The sequence below is a fragment of the Parus major genome, chromosome 9 (genome assembly GCF_001522545.3).
Source record: "Parus major isolate Abel chromosome 9, Parus_major1.1, whole genome shotgun sequence".
NCBI classification, from domain to species: Eukaryota; Metazoa; Chordata; class Aves; order Passeriformes; family Paridae; genus Parus; species Parus major.
In genome coordinates, this window is record NC_031778.1 from 13,150,672 (window position 1) to 13,169,855 (window position 19,184).

Genomic DNA, 19,184 nt, shown 5'->3' on the forward strand with positions numbered 1-19,184 from the left:
GGCCAGACACTACAAATTCCTTGAGTCTCATGGCTGCTGCTGGGGAACCAGCCTGTAGAAGGCACTGTGGCATTGTTCTCAGGCTCTGTTCCTGGTCTTTCCAAGGTGGTTTCACATTTGCAGTTCTGGACTAAATTTTAAGGTGATGTCATGAGCAAGCCATTCTAATCCCACAGAATGTGAACAGGATAATTCTTGAAAACCATAATGATGCAATGTGTAATTTGTTTTTTGTTCCCTTTGCAGTGAGTCTCAACCCAGCTTGGACAGAGCTTGTTGCACGAAGGCCTCCATCAGGTCTTATCTCAGGTCCACTTCTGTGTTCCGTGTTGTCTCAGATCATCATCTGCCTTGCTTTCCAAACCTTGGGGTTCTTTTGGGTCAAACAGCAGTCCTGGTATGAGCCTTGGACAGCAGACTCTGAGTAAGTGTTTCAATGTCTCTGTGCAGGATACAGTAGTGATTAGAAGCTATAGGCAATAATTGCTCTCTTCTTTCTTGACCCCCCTATTTGGGGACTTTGAAAATAAAGTTCTGTATGGCAGCTTGTTAGTCTGTTGATTTTTGTGAAAAGCATACTAATATATGGGAGCTACCCAGTGGCTGAAAAGTAATATTGGGTCAGAGTCAGATTGCTTGGTCTAATGACTCTTCAACTTTGGGACAGTTGAGGTAGAAATCTGAAATTTATGGTTAATATCTATTTTATGTCTTTCATATTATAAAACTTTGCTTTCCTGTTAAGAGTTACAGTAAATCAAATTCATGTTTTTGAATAGGAAGAGGTATTTTAATTTTATTTTTTAGATTGCAGTATCCTTACCTATCTCTGAAGTCTGTCTGCAATGATAGTCTTTATACAGTTTATGTAGAAAATTTACAAACTGACAGCATAGAACTCTAATCTCTGAATTTACAAAAATTGCTATCTCTCTGCCACAGTTTTGAGTTATTTCTTACTACCTGTAATATGTTCTCTAGTTTAAGCTTTTTTACTACTGTAGCAATTTGTTCTGTCATTACTTTTGTAAATAAGTGGGCCCTATTTACCTCTTCTCCATAACTCAGTGTTAAATGTTCTTTGTGTTGTAGTGCATGTAACGTGCTGGACGCCAAGAACACCAGCTCTGCACAACATGGAAATGAGACTATTCATGATGAGCATTACATTAAAAATTACGAAAACACAACTTTGTTTTTTATATCCAGCTTCCAGTACCTCATAGTGGCAATTGTCTTTTCTAAAGGAAAGCCCTTTAGACAACCATGCTACAAAAATTGTAAGTCCTTTCTTAGTATATACAGTTCCAAATAAAACTCCCAAGTGACTGCACTTGTTGACAATTGTGTTGTGACACTTCAGAAGTAATAGTGTTGCTAGATCATAGTGCAGTTATCCTCTCATAATCACAGGTAGAAATAAGGAAATACTAAACTGTATGGAGAAATCTGTGTTAATAGTTGTAAAAGTATATGTGTATATATATTTCAACTCTACAAGTGAGCCAGTGAGAAGGAATCAGACATTCTCTCTTTATGGCTGTCAGCACAACTAGTGTTGCCCAAATTTGCCTTGAAGGGGTTTAGATGGAGAAGAGAGGTTGTTTCCAGGCAGTGATGAACTCATGATACATTTTAAAACTGTCTAAAACTCCTGACTGTGAGATAGTCTAATTAAAATTATTTTTTCTTTTTTTACAGTTCCGTTTGTTTTATCTGTTATAGTTCTTTATGTCTTCATATTTTTCATCATGTTGCATCCTGTTGAACCTATTGATGCATTTCTTGAGGTGAGAGTCAGCAGATCTGTGAGTGTGTCAGCTTCCTCAGGGAATTGATGGGCTGCCTATGGGGCAAGCATGACCCCTGCAGAGCTTTAGCTTCACATCACTGGGTGGGGAAGGGAGAATTTATAATGCTGAGTCTGTTTGGAATGTGTGTTTACTTCACAAGTGTGTTTCTAACCTCTGGCAACTTGTTTCCACAGCTCGTGTGTGTGCCACCCGAGTGGCGCCTAAGAATTGTCATCATCGTTATTCTAAATGCAGTTGTATCTGTGCTGACAGAGGTAAGAAATCCACATGGAAAAAATGCTTCTCTTTTAAGTGCTTCTTTTTTCACAGTGTATGTTTATCTTTTATTCAGAAGGTCACTCTTCACAGCATGCCAGTATGAGTGGCTGCTATTTTCTTGTTAAGAAAGGTGTATTTCTACAAATGTCCTTGTAAGCTAGATATAAGGTGTCAAGACTTTGTGTCTAAAGTGTAATTTTAAAATCTTTTTTATTAAAAAATGGGGGTGGGTAGGAAGTTGAAAGACTTAATAATTCAACTATTTCATATTAAAATACTCCACTTATATTTTCTGTGTTACTTCAGAATAACGACATACTAGAGAATTATCTAATCCTTAGGGGAGCCCCTCTTCCTTGGGTCATACACATAGCTTATTGTTCAGAACAATGCAGGTGTGTGTAACTCGATTGTCTGATATGATCAAAGTCCAGAAGTAGAGATGTTCATGCAAATCTGCTTTTTCCATCACTGAGCTTGTCTGAAGACAATCACTCTGGATGTTGACCTCTGCTGTAATTCCAGAGTTAATGTGTGCAGAAACATGCCTTACCTTTCATCCAGGTCTCTTGTTTTTGTTTCCAAGAATCAAAGTTGGATAGAAAGATCTTCCAGAAGTCTGGATTCACAGTCAGTTATTTATTCCTTTGCTTAGTTCTTCTCCCTGTTAACTGACGTGTCATTTCCAGCCTGAATATGTTTGGGTTTGGGTTGCAGTCATGAGTCACTTTTTTCCTGCAAGATGAAAAAGCCTTCCAACATCATCTGGTACTTGCACACTACAATTATCTGTTTTTACTGTTTAACATTTTCTACAGCTACTAATCATTATTTCCTTTACAATGTGAGGGATTGCTATCAATGTAGCCAGCATAATACTTGCTTGGATCATATAATTTTGGCCTTCAAAGAGTACTACAGCATTAATATTCTGTCCAATTGACATGTCTTTTTCCTTCATTTGTGACCTGGTAAAAATTAGTTCAAAGGTTTTTTCCAGATGCTTGAATCAAAATTACCAAGGTTTTGTGTTTAAAATGCTGTTCCAAATAGAATTTGCAAAATATGCTCTTATGTTGCTGCCTATTGGAACATGTCTTTGTGTTTTCACATGGCAGGTGACAACTTGTCTTTTCCAAAACACGTCAGTTCCAATTTTCTTGGCCTCTAGTATTGTTGTTAGCAAGTTTATCCACTATTAAAGCTCCTGTGCCTTTCTTATATTGTCCTGTATGTACTCTAACTCTTCTTGTGATGATTTTATGCCCTTGAATTATTTAATTTTTTTGTATTAGTGAATGCCTAATAGGTTTTTTTTGCTTCCTTTTACTTGTGAAAAGTCAAATTTTATGTATATTGCTGTCTTTACCACTGAAACAAAGTAGCTATTCTGAAGCTTCAGAATCATGGCTTTTTTGGTCTTATGATAGATTTAAAACAAACCTCCTAGACAGGGATATTTTTTCCTGTTCAATTTCAATTTTCAGTCCAGTGATAAAGATTACTGAAATAAATAAATTTGCCGTCTGCTTGAAAATTCCTTTGTTCTGCAGGTGATCTTGTAACTTTTATAGAATCTGGTGTTGTCTCTGTTCTGGCTGTGTAAGGGCTCCAGTAGAAAGTCTGTACAGTGTGCCAGTCCATGTATCAGCACATTTGAGGACAAATGGTTCTCCTCTGGTTTAAATAGGTGTTCATAAAGTTCCACTTCTGGGCCTTATTGGTTGTCACATCAGCCTGAAAACTTGTGAATTTCTACTAAGTGTTGCCTAAGCAATATAATTACCTGCAGATGGTTCTTTCTCCTAGTAATTCAAACCTCACCCCACTCTTTTTCCTATGCAGGTTTGAGTTAGCATCTTCCTACACTTCAGTCATTTAACTTTCATTAGCAAAACTGCTGGGTGATTTGGCATGTTTCTTTTAAACAGACTTCCCTATTTATCTTGTTACCTGAACTTTAGTAATAAAATAGAAGTACCTGCTTCTTGGCACTAATTGTTTGAGCTGTTATGCATTGTCTTAAACCAAGTTTCTTTCACTTTGCAAGTGTAAGTTGAATGCTTTGTTCTGACAGGTGGGTTGTTTTACTGTACAGCAGGTGTCCCAACAGAACTGTTGTCTAGTGTTCCTCAAATCCCAAACCTTGTTTTACAAGGCACACTTCACCTTCCATAACTTCAGCCCACCTCTTGAACTGCATTTGCTCAGTTCCAGCAGTGTTACTCTACACTCCCTAAAGCTTTGTCATGTGGTACCAAATCCTTGGGTCCAGTGTGTTGGGTAGAAATCCCAAGCTATTTCTTTCCTTCACTTCCAGTATAGCTCATTGTCTTTCCTTGTGTGCCTGGCTGGATTTTTCTCCTCCCTACGTTTATCACTACAGACTTAGTGGGTGCCACAGGTCACATTCTGGGAGAGGCCACTGGTGGCAGCTCCTTCCATCTTTTAACAAGGTACCCTGTATTTCACCTAGAGTTTGTTCTGAGACCTATCCCTCAGGAACTGCCTCTTTGAGTGTCTCATAATTATGAGGTACATGAGGAATTGGATCTTCTTTAGTCACACTTGCCAGTGTGACACTTGTGTCACACTGTGATAATATGTAGTTTTGACATTGCTTCTACAGCAGGAATAGTTTCTGACTGTGGTTGTATTCTGTTGTTTACTGAAATGTTCTGAAAAGCTATTGCTCCTTCCATGTGGGTGCCAGACTAGGTTCACAAAGCATGCAGATTCTTTCTACCAGATGAGAGAAAATATTGCACAACAAAGGCAGATCCTAGCAGCTGTTCCTCCTTACCCCTGATGCCTGGTATAGACATGCTTAAACCAGACTGGCTTCAGAAATGAACATTTAACAAGCTGAAGATTTTTTGGCCAATGCTTTATAAAAGCACTAACAAATTCTGGTATATTACAAAATCATAAGCATTATAAAAATCAGTTACAAAAATCTGACTAATCTGCTCCCCATTTTCCATGGCAGAGATTAGTCAGATGTTAGAAATGGAATCTGTCCAAGGATCAGAGTTGCAGGCTCGAGGCCATGGAAGGTACAGGTTCACACCTGTGTTGTCAGATTTGCTCAAAGCTCCTGAGTCTGCCCATGCAGCTGTATGAGGATAACCACATGTGCTGAACATACTCGTTAAGTTCTGCCCTCTTCTAAAAACCTGGAATTATACCTACCAAATTCCTTCATTCCTGCTGGTGGCTCAGCTCTGCCACCCCACTGCTGCTTTTCTGAGAATATCACTAGTTTAAAACAGACTGTAAAAAGCATAGCTGCAAAATTAAATGCACTGTAATGTTAAAGATGGTTTATGGGGAAACTGCTCTAAGCACTCATGTCTTCATGTGGTGCTTCACAGGTTTTTTAGAGTATTGAAACACATATGTATTTTTTTTTTACCCATATTGGTGGATGTAGTTTTGGTCAATGTTGCTGTTGATTTTAGAGTACACATTCATATTCTTAGACTTTGTGTGAGCAATTTAGGAATGAAATTGTTTATCACAAAAGTACAGACAAGTAGCATAAACTCTCCGTTTTGCTTGCCACTGAATTAGTTATGCCTAACGCGCTGTTTCAGGTTTTATTTGTAATGTGCACACTAACAACAAATGATCATTAGTTTCTTTAACTCTTCCCACTCACTGTAATGTCTCACAGAATGTCCTCCTTGATATGATCCTTTGGAAGGTTGTGTTCAATCGAGACAAACAAGGAGAATCTCGCCTCACCATACCCCAGCCGCCTCAGGTTGGAGACGAGTATTTTGCTGTCATCGTTTGAGTGCATGTAGATTAATTTGGTTTTGTCTCTTATCTATAAGTGTCTGCTACCTTATCTTTATCTTAAGTCTGCTTAAATTACATTTCTGTAACTGGAATATTAAAAGCAAAGGCTTCTGGATTTGTATTTTTTCTGTATTGACACTTACAGTGTTTAGTGTGTGTGCAAGAACTGTGAAACAGACTTGGAGTATTGCTTTAAGACTTTTTTCACTTCATCTTTGGTTTCCACATTAGCAAATTTTATTTGTGGTGTCACAAGTTAGCATGCTAGGACTGGGAACATCTTGATTTGCTTAGAAGCAATTAAAATAAATTAATTTGGTTTAGAGTTTTAGGTCATTGCCTGAGTAATTTTCAGCATGTACAAATAAAACAAGATGGCAAATGAAAATACACTATTACTACTTCAGATGGTTTAGGACACTGAAAGGTTTTTTTCAGGTGGGCCTGAATTTTGGTCTGGTCTGCTCCTCTGCTGTTAATATATGAAGGAAAAATCTATGTGAATCCCATAAAGACCATCTTTAAGCCTGTTGGCTTATTACTTTTGGCTGATTGTACATTTGTGCTTGCTAGAAATACAGTGGTTTATTTTTCAGCACTAAATTTTATTAAATCTATTCACTTCAGATTTACTTTTGTCCTTTTGAGGCTGTTGTAGAACAAATTGTTTTGGGTTCACTGGAGAATGGAAACTGTGCTCGAGACTCACATTTGGTTCAGTTCACCAACTGACATTTAGAGCCTGAAAACTATAGAATATATTATCATTTAAATGTCAGCCCTGCTGACTATAGGTGCTCTCTCAGATATGAGAGGGATTCAGTCTCACAGATGAGGAATGGTTTTTCTCCTCCCCAGCTAATTAAATTACATGCCTTTAAGACTGGGAGAGGAAACACAGGAAGGAAGACTTAAGTTTAATAATTTGTGTCTTTTTTTAATAGTTATTAATACCTGCAGCATTTAGATTTCACATACCACCAAGTTAAATTCTGCTACTTTTGTCTTTTTTTGTAGCAATTCATGACTTAAAAAGTGTTTTGGGATTTGGGGAATCTGATTTTTCTAGACCAGGCTTTTATTCTCCAACAGTAAAATAATTTTATGTTCCCTGTTCTGTGATTATCGAAATTATTATAAAATATGCATAAAAACTGTTGTTGATCTTAGATGTCACAATAATGTGAAGTATTTTTCTTAATGTTTTTTGAAAGTGATTACTACCATAATATACATGACAAAACAGAAGTTTCTGTATACCACATGTCCAATCCAATGTGATAATGAAATAGTAAATTAAAGACTGAAATAATAGTTTTTCTTCTAGTGATTGACTGTATTGTTACTGACCTTTTATTTTTATTTTTTTTGTTTTGTTGGTTTTTTTTTGGTTTTTTTTGTGATGGTAATCCAATTTTCAAATCTGTTCACTTCTGCAGGAGACTGGGGACCGCTGTGGAGTGTGTTTCCTTTCTTCCCTGTTTGGTTGCAGAGAGAAGACACCAAAAGCCAAGTATATGCACCTAGCTCAGGAACTGCTGGTTGATCCAGAATGGCCACCAAAACCCAGGACAACAACAGAAGCAAAAGTACCATCCCAAGAAAATGGTTCATATCAAATCATCACTGTAACATAGCAGTGGATCTTGGTGGCATGTATCTTTAGTAGTATTCAGAAGAATGTAATTTTAAGGCTTTATTTGAAACTGCAGTGTGCTAAATGTCAGATTCTAATGCAGATTTCCAACTGGTTTGTCTGTCTGAATACAAAATTCAGAGCCAGGCGTCTTATGGCTATACATTTTAAAAATGTGAGTTACCTTAGGCAGAACAAAAATGATTGTGTTTCCTTCCACCTTCTTTCAGATTTCATTGTTCCTAAATGAGATGCATTTGAAGGTTTAAACTGCAGGGCAGTTAAAACAGGTTCACATTATTTGCCTGGAGTATCTTAATAGTTGTTCTAACCTGCTTATCTGGGCATGTGTTCATGTAAACCCTATGATGTGATGGTTTCATGGCTGTACTAGAGGTGCTTAATAACCTTGTCATGGTTTGGGGTTTTTTTCTGTTTGTTTTTTTTTGGTTGGTTGGGATTATTTTGTTTATTTAGTTGGTTTTTATTTGACTGATGAAAAGTTTTGTGCCTCAGAACAGTTCTAAAATTTGTGTGTACCTCTAAGTTTGTCCCTATTAGTAAGGAGTGTTTGCAGGTGTAATGTTTGGGTTCTGAGTTCAATTATTTAGTCTGCCACAGCAGAAGTTGGGAATGCCAAAGAAGCAATATGCTCTGCCCTTAAGAAATAAGCACATTGCTTTCATGTGGATTCTTGACTTCTCTTCTAGCTAACCACAAGGAAGGGCTTAGGTGGCCTCCAGGGGAGGAGCCGTTTGGCTACGCTGTAAGTTTTTGGAGAAAGAAGGATGGAGAATCTAAACACTTTCTTCTATGGCATGTTTTATTACATTTAGCTATGCATTTCTCCATAGACCTTGCTTTTTCCAGCAGAAGGGTTGGATTATCCCTTTGTGGACCATGTTTTATTTGTAAATCTTAAGATAATTTTCCTATATGTCTTGAAGTAGTAAGGCCAGATTTACTGCTGCAAGGGATATGGGAGTGGGAGTGAGGTCTATTGTCACATGCCCTCATGTGGGATTTGTGCAGGTTAAGGGCACAGGCATTTCAAAGTGTCTGCCAGTGTCTCAAGTGCTACATGTAGCTGTATGAAACAAAATTAAGAGAAAATTGAGCTTAAGTCTGTCTTGCTGCAGAACTATAAGGCTTATGCACATTTTATTTATCAGAAAAAAGAAAAAAGATGAAAAAAATAAAAGCTTGTCACCACTAATGCTGCTTAAGCACTAGGGATAGCCTTACATCATTTTGCCATGTGGCAGTATCAGAACACAAGACCACTAGAAAAATAGGTCTACAAAGAAGTAGAGGCAGACAGCACTTTGACTTGCAAGGCTTAAAACCTTTTTGTTTGTTTCTAAACCACAAATTACTTATCTCCAAACCATTGTCAACTTTGTAAATGTTTGGAAAAGTTTTCCTTGGTGTCTTTTTGGGAAGATGATAAATATTGAGTCTTGATCAGTCTGTTTTTGACCAGGGGCAACTACCTGGTCCAGACACCTCCAAGCTTTGGGAGGGGATCTGGGATCTGAAGAATTCATCATTCTGAAGAGATCCTTTAGAGAAGGAAGTTGGGTCCTTTAGAGTAGTTGTGGAATGAGGGCCCCAAACTCACTGGCTGGCTGGGATTGTTTTGAAGTGTGCATATTCTGATGATGGAATTTGAGGTTTTGATGTTAGGGATTTTTTTTTCTTTCTTTTTTTCCTGTGTTGTTTTTTTTTTCCCTGGGTTGTCTTGTTTTGTTTTATTCTTTTAAATTCCTGTGGAGACAATTCCATTCTAGCCTTGTTTTAATAAGCAGAATTTTTCAGATCAGGCCTAATTCCCTTGTGCTGTTCATAAGGCAGTATGGACAGTGTGCCCTGCTGCTCATAGAATCAGAAAGGTTGGAAAAGACCTTCAAGATCATCAAGTCCAACCATTAACCATGTTAATGTCAATCATGTTGTGGTTTCTGCAGTGTTTGAATATACTGTGCCAACAGGGAATTTAAAAGTGGTGCTAAATGGTTTGGAAGACCTTTTCCTAGAACTTGGTTGTTGAAGTTACTGCTCCTCCTAAATGGTATGCATATGGTGTACTATCTTCCAGTCCAGCTGTCAACTCTTTTCCTGATTTCTGTTGTTGTTGTTGTTTGTTTCTGAGGAGTGGAGCAGGGGGAAAGGGGGAAGTGGTTTTCTTAGCATTCATTCAACAGAGCAATGTAAGGCTTCTTAAGGTCATAAACATTGAACAACATTGGTAGCTTTTAAAGGGTCTGCAAACATTGGATACATTAATTAGTCATGAACCTGAGTCAGTTGGCTAATTTTTGCCGATGTTGATTTTACAAAAATCTTTGTAGCATGGAATAACTGATGAAGAATAATTCTTAGCTGCGTAAGTAGTATTCAAATCTAAACAAAAATATTTTAGTTGAAAAATATTGTGAAGCTATGCATCTTGGACCTGGGAGCTGTGACTTATCCTTAAACGCATAAGCTTCTGCTTTCCATTTCATTGACCATTTTAGATTTGCTGTTTCATGAGAACTGAAAGAAAATATTTGTCTTTCCCTTTTATATGCTTTTGCTTAATACTTTCCCCAAACTGATAATTTCTCTTGGCTTGTTTGATTTCTGAAGCTAGTTTTTCAGTCTTATTCTAGTTTATTAGACTTACCTAGAAAGTGAGGAGGAAACAGCTTATTAAGGTGGGCTTGACTTTGGAGAACATTTTGGGGAACACTTACTAAAGCAGAAATTGCCAAGTGTCTCAACTGAGTAACTAATGGCTCACGAGCGTAGTAAACTTGAATGTTTTGCAAATGGGAGCTTGTTTCCTCCAGGCCTGCGTTCAGGGTTGGTAAATGTTCCTGAGGTTGCATGCTTGAGCTCTGACGCTTAGTCAAGAATAATAAATCAGCTTTTCTGAGAATTCATCTTGTTATTGCAAGTTCAGCCACAAAATAAGCTTTTGCATTTTCTGCAATTATTGGGATTTATGCCTTCCTGCCCAAGAGCTGAATTTGACCACCTATAATTTTTCTCATTCTGAGCAGTTTAGTTTTTCTGGTTTTCAGAAATGCAGCAAACTAGATCTGCACTAGTGTATTCAGTTTCTGTTTTGAAGTAAGATGAAATTCATTTTGTAGTGAAAAAAAATCTCTTTTAGTGTTCATCTTGGAAATCTAAATTCAGGTGAACAGACCAAGTTAGTGAGCTCCACTAGATACTGGGTAGACATTTTCTTCCTGCTGTATATTTTGGCCTTTTGTTGAGGAGTTTGATTTATTATTAAATTATTTGTGTATGCAGACTTCAATCTGTACGTATTTTATTTTGATGTATTAGGATTTGTAAATACTACTGATTTTTAAATATTATTTATGCACATACTTAAAGGACTGGTCTATCCAGAAAAGCAATTGCTAAATAATAAATGTTACTTTTTAGAAATAAATTACAAGATCATGAAATTGTATATCCCTCAGGGTTATTTTTAAAGTTTTTTTCTTCCTTTCCCTTCAGACTCAATTAGTAGTAACTCTAGTTTCATGTACTATAGAACTAAATCTACTGTAAAAAGAAAATGCTGCAAATAATGCTTGAATAGAAGCGGCTGAAAAAACCCACAGAACTGACTGTCCATATTCATCATAACTTTAAATTGGAAACTCTTACTGTTGCACTTTTTAAAAGCTTGTTGGATTTTTAATTCTATTTATTTTTTTCTTTCTTCATGAAGGTTGTGCTGAACAGTCATCCCAAATTGGGTAAATAATCCTGTACTGTATATGTGTATATGCAGTATAATACTAAGCAGATGTGGAGTCCTTTTTATGCTGCAAATTTTTAATGCTTATGTTGGTCATCACAAAATGAGAGAGCTCAAGTCCTGTAGGATTTCTCCCATGAAATTCTGAATTGTAAACTTAGGGTTTTGTATGTCTAAGGGAAAGCTGTGGGTTTTTGACAATTTTTAGAGTCTTGAATATGTTGATTTTATATACAGTAAAGCTTCAGGTTTTTAAAACTATTTTCAACAAACTGCAGCTTGTTTAATAATTATGTGAACCAGAAACTACTTAGTTTGTCATTAATTTCTCAAGCCTAACACAGATTAAAATGTTCATCCTTACAGCACTCTCTAGAAGCTCTGCTTCCTTTTATTTTTAAATCTGAAATACTACATCTTTGTATTTAAAATATGTATTGCTGCTCTAGAATGGTACCCTGTTGTCAAGAGGCATACATAAATAACTGTACAATAGAATTGTAAATAGACTTGTAAATCATTTTTGTGACTGAAGCTCTTTGAAAATAAAATTAAAAGGAATGGATATTTTAACTCTTCTCATTAGTTTCATGCAATTGTTTTAATTATTCTCTATAGAATTAGATCTAAAGCTTGTTGAAGAACACAGACTTACTCCCTCTGATGTCTTGGATATGTTGTTCAGTGCGTCTGTATTTTTGCAGATGGGGGTGGGAAGGGTGGCTCTGTGGCAGTGTTCTGCAGGGGGATCACACTGACTGCAGCTTTACCTGGTGGCTTGTGAGAGCCATCCTAAAGCCACACTTTGGACATGTGATAGCAACATGTTTCCACCTTTGGTTACTCAGATGTTCCTTCTGTTTGGACATGTGGGAGGCATGATCTGAGCTGTCACCATTGTCACAGTCATCTTCAGAAAAATCATGTGGAAATGAAGACATCTTTTCTATCCTGTGGCCCACCTTCTATTGAAACAGTCATTGGCAGAGCACATTATTTTAAACTTGAAGACAAGATACTTAAAATACCTTTTTACTTAATAACAAAAACTTAATCTTTCAATTTCAAGCTTCTATTTTTGAAACTTAGCTTTTGTCTTTCAGAATCTTATTGGTTTTAGGTTTTGTTGGCCTGCCACTCCAGAAGACTTTGAGGAAAAACAGAAAATAAATGTGTCGACCTTGGAATGCTTAGCCAAAGCATTAAGTAAAAAGCCCTTTGTTCCTTACTGAAATTGTTTTGACTCCAATCCTGCAAGAAATTATAAGTTAGAGCAGCTTTGTGAAGGTATGAGCATTTGCTTTAAAGAGGATGTGTCCACTCCTTCAAAACCTATGTAGCAGACTGGTGACAAATTTGAAATTTATGATCACATCTCACATTGAAATGTAGATTTCTGACTTCACTCAGAGTTGCTTTGGGTTGGCTGAAGCACAGACTGTAATTTTACTGCCAAAGAAGCTACAGGTAGGTTTTCTGCTGTTGGGTGTGTGACTTAAAACTTCCTCCTGTTACATGAGTGGCTTCAAGCCCTACTTTTGGAGTTACATGCAACCTGCAGGAGTTGGTTGCTTGAACAGCTGTAGGCAAAAATCTGCTCTGAAGCTTCAGATATTGTTTGGCCTTTGGCCTGTCTCAGTAGCTGGGCAAATATGGGTTAAAGTCTTATCTAGAGGATGCGTTTTGCTGTTTTACTTCCCATTTAAAGTGCAGTGTCATGGTGAAGCCTGATTGCCTGCTCTGCTCCTAGTAAGTTCCTTTAAAAAGCAGATAAGTTTCTAAGGTACAGCTCAAAATTCCTTTTTCATGCTTCCATGAGTTTAGGAACTTGCAAGACAGTAAAAGAGGTAAGCACCACTGTAAGCAATACATGTGTTCAGTGTTCTATAAAACTAAGTTCAAAACTGATTTGAGAATTCTTATGTAGTAACAATATTAATGTATTGCCTCTGGCATCCTTTTGTAGTCTTGAGAAATATTAAGGGGGCAGCTGAAAGGGAAGAGGCTGTAGACCAGACCTTGGTAAATGACCAGCCAGGCTGGTGCCTTTTCTGGAATGCCAGGTATGTTGTGTGAGGGTTTGAGAGAATTTCAATGGATGGGAATGTATAATTATGATCTTTACTGTGGGTATCACTGTATTCTATACTGTTAAAATATTTAAATGTTTCTTTAAAAAATACTGCTAGCAGCTCTAGATGTTTGAGACCCATAGGCTTGTCCAGTTCTTGTGGCAGCACTTACAGCCTTCAGATCTTGCAAAGAATTTCTACCATTTTGCTGTTTGTGAAAACTAGTGCTTTCTAGCATTTCTGAGCATCTAACCTTGTCATCTTATATACTCTTCCTTTTTGCTATAAGACCAGGAAAACAGACATCACAAACCTACAGTCTAGTGTTAGTCTGTTTCTGATTTTACAGAGTGGCCTGTACTCATACCTTCCAAGGCACCTGCATTTGCAGTTTCTAGCAGAGCAAACTGGGGGGCTTTCCCTCCATTTGGTTCTTTAGATCCTTGCTTCTCTTGTCTCACTGAATCCTGTAGTTCTCCTGTGGTCTTGAGTTAAGTTGGGGCAGGTTGAGATGCCAGTCAGGGCTTGAAACAGAAATTTCTTAATGTGTTCCTGGATGGAGGGCTCTGCTTGTAGGATCAGGGGCAGGCTGAGTTACAAATTTGTTGAGGTAAAAGCATCACTGGCTTATGAGAGAGTGTTTTGGGGTGGGGAGGATTACTAGGAGGGTGAGATTCTCTGAAAGATTCTTGTTTGACTTTGGAAGAGTGAAATCTCGTGCTATTTTTTGGTGATGAAAATGTCTCATTCAATGAGTTATGAACAGCCTTCTGAGATCTTGCTTTGTGGCATGGTGTTACTGGTCATTGATAGCACTAAATGCCATGCCCTTCCCTTCCTGAGGGAGAGTTAGAGATTTTACCAGACTTCAGTACTCTGAAGATAAATTTAAATAATTTTTTTAATTATTTTTTTAAGCACTCTCTTTTGCTCTTTTGGGATTTTTTTAATGCAGGAGCTGGTTTGGACACGCAGCTGTTTCGGGTCTGTCATGGTATGTTCTTGTCAGCAGCTCAGGTGCCTGAGAAACTCTGCTGTCCTTCCTGATTTCTCTTCAAATGATGGGGGTTGTACCCAACAGTCTGTTTGTGGGGGTTGTATGGGAGAGCTTCACCCTTGCCCCTGACAAGCTGTCCTCTTCCCCATGTTCCTGGTGCAGAAGACTGACATTGTGTCAGCTCTCCCAGTTCTGTCTGTGGAAATTGTGTATTCCAGCTGTCCCAGCTGCTGCTTATTCTGCTGCTCAGCCAAGTGCTTGACATCAGATTTCTGATACACTTGGACTTGTTGATTTCGTTGAAGAAGTATTTCTAGACTGTGGGTTTCTGTTTGACTTGCTCTTTTAAATATTGCCATTTATACCTACAATGATTGCTTTCCTGTTTGTTTGGAAATGTATGCAACTTTCTAACTCTGTGGTGTGTTTCATGCAGATGTGCCTTTATTGCTACAACTTCCCATCTACTTTGATGCCCTTCTTTCTTCTCATTTCACTGTACTTTTACAACCACTGCTGATAGCTGGGTATTGTGTTAAGCTGCTGAAATGAGACTTGGTTATCAGAGGCTCACTACTGTCCTGTGCCACATGGGGTCTTCTGTGTTATTTCAGGCTGTGTCAAAAATAGTCTGTTCCTTCTTGTGTGTTCCTGGGCTGTTCCAAGAAGCCATCACTTGAAAATGCTGAGACAGGATTTAACTGGATGGTGCTGTTTTGCTTTTCACCACTTAAAGTACAGGACAACCTTTTTACCTCCATTGTCTATTTTTGCAGGCTAAACTTTATTTTTAATCCTCAGATAACTTACAATGGAAAAACACAGCGAGTGCAGGACCTTTTGATAATTTTTGAAAATATTTTTGGCATGTAATTTAGTACAATATACTAAACCTTGTCTAGTGGAAGATGTCCCTGTCACTTGGAAATAGATTATCCTTAAGGTCCCTTCCAACCCAAACCCTTCTGTGATTCTGTAATGCTTTTCTGTTCAAATAAATACATGCCTTTTGACTACTTAAGTGCTTCATCATGATTTTTGTATACTTTTATTATAGTTAACTGGTAAAAATACAAGCAAGGAATACTTGACTTACGAAAGTTAATTTATCTGTACTTCTCAGTGTAAACTGAGCACTTCAGAAATATTGTCAGTCAGCAATAAAAGGTATTTTGATGTTTGCTTTCAAGGCAAGGGAAATTTTGCACACATTTGCAGGTTTATGATATAATCACACATCTTTGTGAGCTGCTAAGTTACTTATGATCAAATCCTGATTCTCTCTTATCTCTTGTAACAGCTAATGTTTCTGGCACTTCAACAAGGATGTTGGTGTTTCGTTTATCAGTGATGATCGAGCTTTTCTTCCAGTTGGATGCATCTCTTTGTCCTGAGAACTGTGACTGCTCTTCAAAAAATGCAATTTATTGCTCTGGCCCCCACATAAAAGACCTGGAATTGTTAAATCTGCCTTGCAACATGACAGAAATTCACATAACAAATGGTAACATATCGTACTTGCAGGATGTTTTTGCTAGGATGGTGGAACTGCAGCATCTCATCCTGTCTTCAAACAACATCGCTCTGGTTTCACCTATGGCTTTTAAAGGCTTGGGAAGGCTAAAAGTCCTCAAACTGCTAGGTAATAAGCTGGTTGAACTTCCCCCAGAAGTATTTGATGACATGGTGCAGCTTCAGCAATTGATCATTGAAAGTAACAGGTTGAAATCTATCGAGGAAAATCTCTTTGACAAACTGGCTAGTTTGCAGGAGCTCTACTTGAACAAAAACCAACTAACAGCACTTCCCAGCGGTGTGATGAAGAAACTCGCCAAACTCAGAGTACTGAACTTGTCAAGAAATTACTTAGCAGCACTGCCTAGAAGTGTATTTAATGCATTAGCCAGGCTTGAGAGGCTGATGCTGTACATTAATGGACTGTCTTCAATAGAGTCTGGTCTGTTTGATAGCCTGAAGGAGCTGCAGGAGCTTTTCCTGCATTCCAATAATATCCATTCCATTGCTCCTGATGCATTTCATTGCCTTCGTAAACTAAGAACCCTGACACTCTCCAGAAACAGGCTTCAGACTTTGCCTTCTGGGCTTTTTTTGCACTTGCATGACCTGTCTAAACTGACCTTGTACAGGAACCCACTGAAGTCTCTTCCAGAAGTATTGTTTGGAGAGATGAGGCATCTTGGTAGCCTATGGCTGTATCACACAAAGCTCTCAACAATACCAGATTTTGTGTTCAGTAACTTGACAAATTTAGAGCTTCTTGTGCTGAGTTTTAACCCAGAGCTTACAGTTCTTCCCAGGAATGTATTCAGTGGTCTGAATGAACTGCGAGGCCTTTCTCTCCATACAAGTAATATTTCCAGTTTGCCAGAGGGAATCTTTCTTAGCCTTCACAAATTGCAGAACATTTCCCTCTTTGCTACAAGGCTTGAGGATCTTCCTAGAAACCTCTTTCATAATCTCAAGCACCTCCAGAAAGTTTACCTGAATGGCACTAACCTGCAGTCTCTTCCTGCAGACTTCTTTACTGCTTTACCTGAGCTGGAAGAAGTTGTCCTTGACAACAACCCTTGGAAATGTGATTGCCAAATTCTTGGCTTCCGAGAATGGCTCCAAAAGAGCACAACAATAGTTAAAAATGTGCCATCTCTAATGTGCCACAGCCCAAAGGCAATGCAGAATATTTCTCTTGTGTCTCTAAGCATCAATGACCCAGACTGCCAACCAACCACAGCTATGACCTATCAGACATTCAGTTCAACTTGTTCCCAGACTTCGACATCTCCTGTGATGGGGCGCTTCACATCATCTCAGGAGACTGCTGTAACAGTGCTGTCCCACATGGAAATGATCAGCACACCCACGTCAATTCCTCCTGCTACACCAGCTTTTACCTACTCCCATGTTGAAGATGTTGGACAACCTGGGTTACATTTCTCAGATATTCCAGTCCAGACTTCTCCCAGCATCATAGCACGAACCAACAGTGTCAGAGGGACAGATTTAACTACACTTGTCTGGTGGGATGAGTTTCCAGCCCCAAGCAGTGCTAAATCCTATTTTAATACCAGGGTTCCTTATTGCCAGCTCTTCTTGTGCGTTCACACTTTGATTTTAACACTCCAGACCGTAGTCATTGTGCTCAGTCTGTATGTGATGGGTAACACCAGGCAACTCTTGCACTCCAGAAATATTCCTGCTCAGCCTGTAGTTCTGATAAGAATATTAAGAAGATAGAGGAGTCTAGCCCAAGAAAGAACTGGCAGTGTTGCTTAAGATGCTTTTTGAACATTTGAGCAGTTAATACTTGATTCAGATCTGGATTACAAATCTTCATAGCAAGGACCATAAAGACCTTGTCTTTGTAACATAATGGAAATTAGTTTTATGCACCTTGCAGCATTTGCCAAGGGTGGCTATAGGCACTGTAAATTGCTACAGCAATGCAAGTGCATGAACCCAGAGGGCAAGATGAAAGTATCTGGTCACCTCTACATGTGTGCTGTGGGGTTCCTGCCTTGGAGTGCAGCCCTGTTGCTGCCAGAGGCTGCTGCCTGCTGAGTGTTCATGGCTCAGATGGAGTGCCATCAATGTAGGAACTTTTACACAGAACATGTTTCCAACTGTGCTTTAGAGATCGCCCAAAGTACTCCAATACTATTATGCCCTATACTGCCTGCAAATCGTTTGTCTCCTTACTGAGAAAACAAATTATGTTTTTGGGAGGAGATGCTGGGAAGGACCTTTAAACAATGGAGATGTGTGCAGAATAGTGTGGTGCAAGTGTTTTAACTTTTGCATTACATCCTCAGCCCCTTTCCAGGATGTGGCATGAGGAAGGGCTACCAATTAAAGCTAACAACAGAGGAAAATGATGAGCTAGAAAGTATAATCTTAATGTATTTTATTGTTAGCTTGGAGGTTATCTGTAAACCTTGTAAAGTTCCCATAACTCTGAATTTTAAGTAAATACTTTCATCCTTAAACTTTGGCCAGTGGTCTGAAAAAATCAAGGTGTTTGTGGCTGCATGATGCAGGGAATCTTGAAACCAGAGTACCAGGTGGATGCCCAGGACTGAGGATGGGCTCCACAAGGATAAATTTGAGAGAGAGCTGATCTTGACTGAGCTGGAAGATAAAAGAATGGTCTCTCCTGGCCTTGGCTAGCAAAACCGCAGCATCCAGCTGAGGGGCAGGGAGCCTGCCTGAACTGAGGGCCACAAAGTGTCACCTCCATTTTCAAGTTGGCTGGGGAACGTACACAACTTGATCAACTTGGAGTGTTCAGTTACATTTTCAGTCTCACTGTTTTTTACCTTATTATGTACTGCTATTCCCTGACTTCCAGTCCTTTCAAGGCAACAACTAGGCAATAGTGGGGGTTTTGGTCTTATACTAATATTTTAGTAATATTTTGAACTGTATGAATTTTTTAGTTCATAAGTAGACTGGTGCCTGTCAGACTGCCTGTGCTTTAGTAGCTCTTGGATTTAACTAGCAACTTTTATCTACATTATGGACTTTTCTTTGTTCTTAAAAGCTCTGATGTGCTTAAAAACCACTGGGCGTGGTTCCCTGGCTCCTTGGGCCAGAGATCCTCTACTCCAGGAGTAATTCTGCAACCTTAGTGACTTTCTCACTATTTGGAACTTTTCTGGATGGCCTTGAAATGCATGTGACAGACTTGAGGTGCAGAGGTTTATGGTTGGTTCCCTACAGTGTGTTACTCTAGGCAGTGAGAATAAACTCTGACTGCTTTGTTTCAAGGTGCTCTGCTGCTGGGCCTAAATTCATTCCACTTCCAGGCTGTGAGAAGAGAGAA

General features: G+C 38.6%; 2 protein-coding genes across 7 annotated transcripts in view; both read left to right on the plus strand.

Annotated features, from left to right (window-relative positions):
- ATP13A3 (ATPase 13A3) overlaps positions 1-11,853 on the plus strand; it is a 54,813-nt gene extending 42,960 nt beyond the window's left edge. The window contains exons 28-33 of one of the 2 annotated variants that reach the window (XM_015637813.2): positions 247-424; positions 1,093-1,280; positions 1,702-1,790; positions 1,988-2,068; positions 5,749-5,838; positions 7,316-11,853. In XM_015637813.2, coding sequence (XP_015493299.1) covers positions 247-424; positions 1,093-1,280; positions 1,702-1,790; positions 1,988-2,068; positions 5,749-5,838; positions 7,316-7,513 — 824 coding nt within the window. In that variant the 3' untranslated portion in view covers positions 7,514-11,853. The remainder of the gene's footprint in view (positions 1-246; positions 425-1,092; positions 1,281-1,701; positions 1,791-1,987; positions 2,069-5,748; positions 5,839-7,315) is intronic. The other variant, XM_015637814.2, reaches the window with a different exon arrangement.
- On the plus strand, positions 9,806-19,128 carry LOC107208856 (platelet glycoprotein V). Of its 5 annotated transcripts, none has more exons than XM_033516816.1 (4): positions 9,811-9,898; positions 13,242-13,338; positions 14,303-14,341; positions 15,645-19,128. In XM_033516816.1, the coding sequence occupies exons 2-4, from the start codon at positions 13,302-13,304 to the stop codon at positions 17,597-17,599; spliced, it is 2,031 nt and encodes a 676-aa protein (XP_033372707.1). In that variant the 5' UTR covers positions 9,811-9,898; positions 13,242-13,301; the 3' UTR covers positions 17,600-19,128. The 5 variants fall into 5 exon arrangements, with proteins under 5 accessions (XP_033372708.1, XP_033372707.1, XP_015493302.1 ...); XM_015637816.2 differs by lacking the exon at positions 9,811-9,898 and adding an exon at positions 12,332-13,122; XM_015637817.2 differs by lacking the exons at positions 9,811-9,898; positions 14,303-14,341 and adding an exon at positions 12,334-13,122.
- The last annotated feature ends 56 nt before the right edge of the window (positions 19,129-19,184 follow it).

Bases quoted from the DNA above. Each gene is read 5' to 3' on its own strand.
- LOC107208856 (XM_033516816.1), top strand. From the start codon at position 13,302: ATGACCAGCCAGGCTGGTGCCTTTTCTGGAATGCCAG. The intron at 13,339-14,302 runs GTATGTTGTGTG...TTTTTAATGCAG, and splicing joins TGCCTTTTCTGGAATGCCAG to GAGCTGGTTTGGACACGCAG. The intron at 14,342-15,644 runs GTATGTTCTTGT...CTCTTGTAACAG, and splicing joins GCTGTTTCGGGTCTGTCATG to CTAATGTTTCTGGCACTTCA.